At 37.3% G+C, this 11,195-nt stretch overlaps 1 protein-coding gene across 1 annotated transcript in view; it reads right to left on the reverse strand.

The window, feature by feature from the left end:
- The window catches only part of LOC106871107 (paraplegin), a 61,471-nt gene that overhangs the window by 38,457 nt on the left and 11,819 nt on the right, over positions 1 to 11,195 (reverse strand). Inside the window, exon 2 of the mRNA XM_014917410.2 lies at positions 7,013 to 7,091. Within this exon, the coding sequence (XP_014772896.1) occupies positions 7,013 to 7,091 (79 nt within the window). The remainder of the gene's footprint in view (positions 1 to 7,012; positions 7,092 to 11,195) is intronic.

Here is an 11,195-nt window from a genome sequence, read left to right on the forward strand (position 1 = left end):
ATATATTCTTTTACTTGCTTCAGTCATTTGACTGTGGCCATGCTGGAGCACCACTTTTAGTCAAACAAATTGACTCCAGGACTTATTCTTTGTAAGCCCAATACTTATTTTATAGGTCCTTTTGGCTGAACTGCTAAGTTATGGGGATATAAACACATCAACATCGGTTGTCAAGCAATGTTGGGGGGGACAAACACAGACATACACACACACACACATAAGTATTTATTTATGTGTGCGTGTGAGTGTGTCTGTTTGTACCCTCACCATTGCTTGACAATCGATGCTGGTGTGTCCATGTCCCCATAACCTAGTGGTTCGGCAAAAGAGACCGAAGCTTACAAAGAATAAGTCCTGGTGGTCGATTTCTTCGATTAGAACCCTTCAAGGTGGTGCTCCAGCATGGCCGCAGTCAAATGACTTAAAAGAGTAATAAGAGTCATAGTAAAACTGATGTGACATTCAGGTAGGTGGTTCCAGGTGGCTGTGTCAGGTCTATTATTTCAACTGGCCACCTGCACTGTTCTCACAGCCACTGCTACAGAAAGGCTATTCTCAGTGACAAGTTTTTAAAACAGCTTTTTGTTGCTGCACCTTGTCCTACTTCTGTGTATTACCTTCTAATGGTAACAAATGGTATGTACTGAATCCCCCCACAAGTCGGTGCATGTGCACTTGTGAAGAATATTTGCTAAGCTTGAAATTCCTGAAGAGTGCCTTTCTCCAGATTGTGTTTTTTTTTTGAATACACCCATGCTGGTGGCACACAATAAGCACCATTCATGCATGGGTCGTTGCCAGTGCCCCTGACTGGCTCCCCGTGTGCCACCTTGGACAAGTGTCTCCTACTATATCCTTGGACCGACCAAAGACTTGTGAGTGGATTTGGTAGACAGAAACTGAAAAGAAACCTACAGTTCTATATTTAAGAGATGAGGAATTATTTACATTGTTTACATTTGACAGATATTTGTCCTCATCTTGTTTGTTGTTAACACAACGTTTCGGCTGATATACCCTCCAGCCTTCATCAGGTGTCTTGGGGAAATTATCAAACCTGGCTTCTCATTCCTAAGGTATTTTTCAATGTTATTAATATTATTATTGTTCAGGTCACTGCTTGGAATCGAACTTGGAATCTTGGGGTTAGTAGCCCGTGCTCTTAACTACTACGCCATATGCCCGTGGGCATAAGGCGTAGTGGTTAAGAGTTTGATTCCAAGCAGTGACCTGAACAATAACAACAATAATGATAATAATAATAATAATAACATAAAAAAATACCTTAGGAATGAGAACCCAGGTTTGAAATTTCCCCAAGACACCTGATGAAGGCTGGAGGGTATATCAGCCGAAACGTGTTAACAACAAACAAGATGAGGACAAACATCCATCGAATGTAAATAATGTGAAAAGAAACCTGTCGTATATATGTATATATCTATGTGTGTGCGTCTTTATGTTTGTCCCCAGCCCAACTTGACAACCAGAGTCGGTACAGTTCTATATTTAAGAGATGAGGAATTATTTACATTATTTACTTTTGACGGATATTTGTCCTCATCTTGTTTGTTGTTAATAAGTTTCGGCTTTCATCAGGTGTCTTGGGGAAATTTCGAACCTGGGTTCTCATTCCTAAGGTATTTTTTGATATATTATTATTATTGAAGTCACTGCCTGGAATCGAACTCAGAATCTTGGGGTTAGTAGCCCGTGCTCTTAGCTGCTAAGCCATATGCTCGTGCTGGTGTGTTTATATCCCCGTAACTTAATAGTTCAGCAAAAAGAAACCAATAGAATAAGTACTAGACTTGAAAAAAATAAGTCCCAAGATTTATTTTTTCAATTAAAAGGCTTCAAGACAGTGCCCCAGCATGGCCACAGTCAAATGACTGAAACAAGTAAAATATAATATATAAACAAATAAAATATCATATACATATATTATGGCTGATGCCAGTGCCGCCTGACTGGCACTCATGCCAGACACAGGTAAAAAGCACCATTCGAGCGCAGCTGATGCCGGTGCCGCCTAACTGGCTCCCGTGTAGGTGGCATGTATAAAGCACCCACTACACTCTCGGAGTGGTTGGTATTAGGAAGGGCATCCAGCTGTAGAAACCTTGCTAGATTAGATTGAAGCCTGGTGTAGTCTTCTGGTTCACCAGTCCTCAGTCAAATCGTCTAACCCATGCTAGCATGGAAAGCAGACGTTAAACGATGATGATGATGATATTTTTTGTTCCTATATCTAAAAATGGATTTACTGATTTGCCTGAAATCTTATGTAAACTTTGTCGAATACACAAGCAGAGAACAGAAATATTTGCTTGTGTTTTAGTTTGTTAAATTTTTGTCTGTGTTGCTTGCAATGAATATAGCTACCACATACCTGTTGTGGCTGTGTGTTTTGGTAAGACATTATTTCCTACACAACCTTTACATTATCATCCACATAAGCAGCACTACAAAAAGAAATTAATAATACAAAACAGATGCTTGTTAACTGCAGAGGTTGAAGTAGTTTAGAAAACTAAACTCTACAGGAAGATAGAAATAAGGATATTAATAGTAAAATATAATGAAAATTCAAAACCAAGATTCAGCACTTTAGAAACTAACACCAAACATTGGTCAAACCATTTCTTTATTGTTCTGCCAATAAGAATGGGAGACCAAGTTTTAGTTCCTCTTTGAGGAGGGACTTTGCTTTCTGATGGTGGTGCCTTGGCTATCTACAAACAGGGAACAAATAAAAATTTTTAAAAAAACATCAAATGGAATGTGAAACGTATATAGCAGCATTCTCAAGATTCATGCTTTCAGTAAAAATGCCATTAGCAACAGCCATTACAATAATTTCATCCAGAAGATTGGAAAATTCTTGAAACACTGATAAACTATACAAATGTAGTATCCTGAAGAAAATAAAGAACTCAATAAGGAAACTTGGGAGTGTCTGTCTCAAGGCTTCAGTCAGACTGGGCGGTTAAGAAGTTTGTTTTCCAACCACATGGTTATGGGTTCAGTCCCACTACATGGAACTTTGGTCATGTGTCTTCTGCTACAGCCCTGGGCCAATCAAAGCCTTGTAAGTGGAGTTGGTAGAGGAAAACTGAAAAATGCCTGCCATATATATATATTGGGTTGGTGCATAATTATTGCGGCTTTTTTTCAACAAATTTTATTCAACAAAAACATCTTTAAATGACGGTCTGACCGTCTGCCAAGCAAATGGGAAGCAGTAATTGAAGTGGATGGTGAATATGCTACGGAAAAATCATTTAAAGTTGTTTTTGTTACATGTTGTTATTGTTTTTGTTGAATAAAATTTGTTGAAAAAAACTGCAATAATTATGCACCAACCTAATATATATATATATATATATATATATAAGGTAAGTAGAGTTAGTGGTTGGAATAACCGCCTAAGGGATAAGAATATCTGTTCTTACTACCGGTATTATTTACCTATATGAGTAATGGACTTTCGAGTGAGATCGTTGCCAGTGCCCCTGGACTGGCTCTTGTGCGGGTGGCACATAAAATACACCATTTGAGCATGGCTGTTGCCAGTACCGCCTGACTGGTCTTCGTGCGGGTCGCATGTAAAAGCACCCACTACACTCTCAGAGTGGTTGGCGTTAGGAAGGGCATCCAGCTGTAGAAATTATGCCAAATCAGATTGGAGCCTTGTGTAGCCATCTGGTTTCACCAGTCCTCAGTCAAATCGTCCAACCCATGCTAGCATGGAAAGCAGACGTTAAACGATGATGATGATGATGATTAACCCTGGGCATGGGTATGTAAGCACACTATGCTCATAATAACAGAATAAACAAGAGCTTATCCAGAATCAAATTTTAAATGAGCAGAAAATGGAGAAAACCTTTGATCAACAAACAAATTGACCAACATCGGTTAATTATTTTTAAAAAAAGTTTTGTATTAAAAAACAACCAATGGTGGTCAATTTGTTTGTTGGTCATAAGTTTCCTCCACTTTTTGCTTATTTAAAATTTTATATATATATGTGTGTGTGTGTGTATGTGAGAAAAAATAAGTTCAAGTAGAACAAATCAACTGGGGGGGGGGGGGAAAGATATATTTCTAATAAATATTCTTCATATCAAAATGATAGCTTGCTATAGTAAGTACTTAAAATATGAAAATAACAAGTAAAAAGTTTGTTATAGGTATGTATAAATAAGATAAAATATATGTATATATATATACACACATATTCATATATGTGTATATATACTCTTTTACTTGTTTCAGTCATTTGACTGTGGCCATGCTGGAGCACCGCCTTTAGTCGAGCAAATTGACCCCAGGACTTATTCTTTGTAAGCCTAGTACTTATTCTATTGGTCACTTTTTGCTGAACCGCTAAGTTACAGGCACGTAAACACACCAACATCGGTTGTCAAGCAATGCTGGGGGGGACAAACACAGACACATACATATATATGACAGGCTTCTTTCAATATTTGTCTACCAAATCCACTCACAAGGCTTTGGTCGGCTCGAGGCTATAGTAGAAGACACTTGCCCAAGGTGCCACACAGTGGGACTGAACCCGGAACCATGTGGTTGGTAAGCAAGCTACTTACAACACAGCCACTCCTGCTCCTATATATATATGAATGTATATGTGTGCACATGTCTCCTTGTTTTGATATGATGCGATTGTGAGTGGGCATCACTATTATAAAAGCAGTGTTGCTCATTTCTATTCTTCTGCAAAATACATGTCTGGCCACCGAGAAACATTACTCTCGCTGGGAAAGGAGTGACGGATGGCAACAGCAAAGGCATCCAATGGTAGAAAATCTGCTCCAACAACTCTCGTTCAACCAATGTGTGCCTGCAAAATGGGCTCATGAACTACGCAGCAGATTTTACCAAAATATCAGAGGCAAAGTGTCACGATGGTATGAATAGCACACAAAGAGTCCCTATGATATATACAGGTAGGATGAAGAATTCAACACACAATTCAGTGGGAGAAAATTTCAAGCATTCCACTCTAATTCTTCTAATATAGTGCAGACTGGATACAGAGGATCAGGAGAGATTGAAATCCTGGAATCAGAATTAGTACATACCGTATTTTAATGTGTATAAGGAACCCCCTAATTTTCTGGACTTAAAATTTGGAAAAAAGGAATTTGTAAGGGATTATAATACTATCCATAAGGGTTCCTTATACACATTAAAATATGGTCTTTCCAATTTTGGCACAATGCCATCAATTCTGAAAGAAGTGGGGAAGTTAATTACACTGAACCCCCTAATTTTCTGGGCTTAAAATTTGGAAAAAAGGAATTTGTAAGGGATTATAATACTATCCATAAGGGTTCCTTATACATGTTAAAATATGGTAAGTCTTTCCAATTCTGGCACAATGCCAGCAATTCTGAAAGAAGTGGGGAAGTTAATTACACTGATCCCCAGTGTTGAATTGGTACTCATTGGTACTCAAGAGGGATGAGAGGCAAAGTTGACGTTGGCAGCATTTGAACTCAGAATTAAAAGGGCCAGAAGAAATGCTGTCAAGTATTTTGTCTGGCACAGTAACAATTCTGCCAGGCTTCCACCTTTACCCTCTTGTTACCATATTTATTTTGAGATGCTCTGTGTTTCTTTCAATTAATTTTAAATATAACAAAGAATTTAGTAAAATAACTCAGTTATCATTAAGCTAGTGTTAGGAACAAATTGTGACTAAGGTTTGGTGGAAGATTTTAATTCAAAACTTATGAAAACAAGACATTTGTACTACAGAGCCAGAGCTGGTTTCAGCCAGGTTGGTAACGAGAGGGTTAAAGAATAAGCACATAATGACACACTATTCCATGTGTGTACTGCTAAGATTAAAACATCCTGCAGATGACTGGTTCACAACATTATGAACAACAGGAAGTTATGCTCTATGAATGACACTTGTTGCCAATTATTTGAACAATTTCCCCTGTCATGGTGTTTTGTGTTTAATTTTATTTTATAGTCTAGAGTTCATGATTGGATTAAAAGTGGTCTCACAATCTAAGAAGACAATTAGTTTTGGGGATTGGGTGAACTACTTGGGGGAAGTTGAAACCCTTAAGACTCTACTTCATGGAGTGATGAAGAAGTGATATGCAATATATTAAATATAGACGAAAATCAAAGCAACAGCAGCAAACATTAGCAAATAATATCAATGCACTTGGACTGTGCAACAGTGCATCATGCAATGCATTTTGTCCCCCAACCTCACCCTGTTCCTTAGAGTGCCCTGGGAACTTTGATACTTTAAGGTTTCTACATTTCTTAATGTATTGTAGGACATTTTAATGACAAGGCATCAACACAATCAAATTACAGTTGGATGGCCGTTGCCAGGACCACCAGACTGGCCCTCGTGCCAGTGGCATGTAAAAGCACCCACTACACTCTCGGAGTGGTTAGTGTTAGGAAGGGCATCCAGCTGTAGAAACTCTGCCAGATCAGATTGGAGCCTGGTGCAGCCATCTGGTTCACCAGTCCTCAGTCAAACCGTCCAACCCATGCTAGCATGGAAAGCAGATGTTAAACAATGATGATGATGAATCTCTGTTGAACATTTATAAATTAATATGCCTAACATATAATTAATGTATTTTCTGAAGCAGTTTCTCAAGACAAGGAAAAGAAATTCAATCTTATATTTAGAGCTACGATCTTCAAATTAGGTAAAAACTGATTTGCTTTTATCAAATCTGTCATAAAAATATTCAAAATGCTGAACAATGTAATCCGAGATAAATTTAATAAAAAAAATAAATATTAATTGGATTGCCAAGAAAATGATGATGGAATTATTTAAGATAATATATTGTGTGATATTTGTAATGATGATTCTGCTAAGATTGTGTATCACATTATGAGTCTAATAAATTAGCAATTAATCCCTACCATGTCAGCAGAGAATTTAAGTGTACTAGCTACTGTCATAGAAACTACAATAAATTATAAATCCACTTACCTTTGTTAAGAGGTAAAGACATGTGGTAACTGCTGAAAACATCTCCTAGAATTGAATTTCCTTTCCCAAAGATTGAGTGCTAAAAATTCAGACATAAAAACATGGAATATAAAAGTGAATATCAAAAGTTAATATTGTAATTTATTTTAACAAAGTTATACACAAAGATTAAGGACAGAAATGGAGTAATAAGGCCTTAAAAAAGGTGCTCCCAGAGAGGGATAGTACTCAGAACAATGGTGAAGGATCCCAAGTAATTTTTGGATCCTATTTTAGAGAAAGATAAGGAGTAACAAGCGAAAAGATGGGTAAAGTTCAAAAACTCAATGCATGGGTGCTGCACATTCTGAATGGAAGAGACAAAGTCCAGTGCTTCTCTATTATCAGGAATTTGCATGTTTGACACCATGCAGACACAGAGGCTTTTTTACCACATCAAATCAGCAATGAGAAATGATATCTTTATATCAATACAAAGTAGAAGAAAGAATGGCTGAGCCCCTAAAAGCAAGCAACAACTCAGACCAAGCCAAAGTTGCATGCAAGCCAATGATCTGCATTTGGTGGGGTTAGGAGGGGCTAATCTACTATGAAATGCTTGAAAACAACCACATGGTTAATGCAGAGTTATGTTCAACAAATACATTGGCTTAATGGCACAACCCAGCTGATATGGCCGAACTAATGTCACAACAGGCTTCTTCAAAAAAACAAAACAAAACAAAGCTTGCCCCTACTGACCCAACAGATATATACATGTACACACACACATATATGTGTAGATTTTGATAAGGGGTTCAGGCAGGATCATACAGCTGGATACTCTGCCAGTAGCCAAATCTAACATGTTTTTCAAGTTAAAGTAATAACTGCACAAAAGAAATCAAATATAACAAGAATATAACACAACCCAAATCTCAACACAGAAACAAAATCTGGCATAATCCACCATATAGTCTACAAATCAAAAACATTTAACTTTTGCAAGAAACATTGTCCACCTAATCACATATACCACAATGTCCTAATTAAAAACACCATTAAAAAAATCTATTCTATTACAGAAAATTATAGAAAAAATATCAGATATCAACTCAAAAGCTGAAACTGCAATAATAGAAGCACATGATTACTCTCTTAGGAAAATGACTTAGTAAGGAAATAGTTCATACTAACCCTTCATTTTCACCACATCCCATAGTTTCCTTTGCTTCTTAGTTCACTCAACCACTCAAACTTATTCTTTACAAATCAGATTAACTGCCAACTCCTTTAAAAGTAGACTTAACCAACACCCACACACACTCGTTTAATAAGAAAAACAATTCCCTCTCTATCTGAATATGCATGGAAATCAAAAGCCTTCAACACCTCATATAACTTCTCTTGGAAAACCCTCTCCCATGCATAACCATACCAACATAGGAACAAAAAAATTTAAAAATGTCAACTTTGCACTTCCAAATCATGAAATTTTATTCTCTTAACTAAAGCAAGTTAATAAACATTCTGAAATAACCTTCTCTTGTAGCCACCAAACTTATAAAATGCTGAAATACTCTAACTCCATACAATTTACTAATAGATAACTGTCTATTCAAATAAATACATTCCCTTAACTAATTATTTCTCTGAACATTTTGAAATTCTATTAATGAACCATTTACTAGATTAAGAAATTTCATTTTATGTACATATCTATTTAGATGCATCTTTATAATGTGTTTGCAGTTTTCTACTCATAAGAATTAACTTGTAACATTCTATATACACTATGTTACATGTGTATAATGGTATGCAAACAAATATACTTCTATGCATTTAGCATGCTTCTATTCAGGAACACATATGATTATTCATTTGTGCATACATTTCTATTTGCATATAAACATTTATATAGACATGTGTGTGTGTGTGTGTGTGTGTGTGTGTGTGTGTGTGTGTGTGTGTGTGTGTGTGTGTGCATGTGGAACCAGCTATCACTGTTGAAAGGGAAACCCTGCAGTCTGTTGATAAGTTCATGTACCTCATCAGCACACGAGTGACTCAGTGAATCAGTGTGAAAAGGGAGAGGCAACGGGCTGGCCACCAAGCTGAATTATTACTGCCTATGTTACTGTATGCCTGCAAGACTCAGATCGCTTGAGAACATCATGCCAAAAAGCTAAACCATTTCCACATAAAAGGACTAAGAAAGCTATTGGTCCCAGACACAGAGGTCTTATCTCAAACTGATCTGCTGAGGAGAGTGCAAATCAGATGGGCAGGCCACCTTGGTCGAGTGCCTGACATGTAACTCCCCAAAAGACTGTTTTACAATGAACTGGCAGAAGGCAAGGACATGCAAGGTGGACAGAAAGAGCGCTTCAGGGACACACTCAGAACGTCACTGAAGACCTTTGGGATCAACTCTGACACCTGGGAAACACCTGGGAAAGACCACCTTTCCTGGCAAAGTTGCACTAACAGCAGGGGTGCCACCTCTTACAAACAGAACAGGGTTGCAGGAGCACAAAGAGACTGTGAAACTGCACAGGTCCAGAGTCAATTCCCTGCCTTCAGTCTGACCTATAGCAGAACTTTCCAAGTTTGCATTAGACCGACCAGTTACAGCTGGACACACTGGCCTGTCTTCTTCTCCCATTTCATGTCCTTGGTCATCATCAACAACAATAGATGAACTAATAATGATGTGTGTATCATCATCATCATCATCATCTTCGTTTAATGTCTGCTTTCCATGCTGGCATGGGTAGGACGATTTGACTGAAGAAAAGATACCCTGATGCTGAGCTCTTACAACTACACTGAAACATAACACAAGTATACATACACGAATGTGTATGTATATTTGTGTTATGTTATTCATAGATACACACACACATATTCTTGGTTAAGAACAATATTATACACACACACATGCATATTTATACACATATAACATAAATATAAAATGGATGATACAGTTCTATATTTAAAAGATGAGGAATTATGTACATTATTTACATTTGACGGATATTTGTTCTCATCTTGTTTATTGTTAACACGTTTCGGCTGATATACCCTCCAGCCTTCTTGGAGAAATTTCAAACTTGGGTTCTCATTCTTAAGGTATTTTTCGATATTATTATTATTATTAATTATTAATTATTATTCAGGCCACTGCCTGGAATTGAACTCGGAATATTGTGGTTAGTAGCCCGCGCTCTTAACAACTACGCCATATGCCCATATGTAAAGTGATTGGCATTAGGAAAAGGATCCAGTTGTAAAAACCATGCCATAGCAGACAGTGGCACTTGACACAATTTATAGGCTTACCAGCTCCTGTCAAACTGCCTAAACCATGCCAGCAGGGAAGATGAGTGTTAATTCACACTACTTTAATGCTTTTGTTACCATAGTTCTGTTGAAATACACTGCCTTTGTTTCAATTAATTTTGAAAATAATGAAGCGTTTATTAAAATAGTTTTGTCATTTGCTCTGTCAGAACCAATTCCAGTGGACAATGGTGTTAAATAGGAGACCTGTGCCGACATACTTTGTGATGGTGATTGCTCGTTTATTTAAACACTATGATCTAACCATCTTTCTTTGCTATTGCACAATAACTAAACTACTTAATCTAAAACGTTTCAAAACTAAATCAAAAACCATTATAACTTTTATTTCTGATTTGTTGTATGCTAATAATTGTGTTCTTATGGATACATTTTATTTTCTTTGCCAGTGCCTTCATCATCATCATCAGGGATGGAATCCAGCAGACTTAGGTATTGGCTGATGAGAGCATAGGAGCAACATGGAGCTGAGGCAACCATAGCTCTTCAGGGCCTCTACTATCAGACTATTGGATGGCGGCACTTCCACTAATACCTATGCTTCTAAGAACAATAATGCTCTTCGGCTTGCCAGTTTCTTGACATTTTACACGTGTTGTTTTCCCTGATATATTTTTTTATGGTTCCCTAATTATGTGTACAAGTAGCTCATACTTACAGTGAGAGAAGGTGAAGATAAAATGAGAACGTGATAAAAAAGAAAGAAATAAAATAAGAAATTAGTAGAAAAAGGGAAACAGAGAGAGGAAAGCAAAAGAGTGATGGAAAGACACAGTGTGAGTTGAGGGGAGAGAGAGAGAGAGAGAGAGAGAGAGAGAGAGAGAGAGAGAGAGAGAGAGAG

This window comes from Octopus bimaculoides, chromosome 1 (genome assembly GCF_001194135.2).
Source record: "Octopus bimaculoides isolate UCB-OBI-ISO-001 chromosome 1, ASM119413v2, whole genome shotgun sequence".
Classification (NCBI taxonomy): domain Eukaryota; kingdom Metazoa; phylum Mollusca; class Cephalopoda; order Octopoda; family Octopodidae; genus Octopus; species Octopus bimaculoides.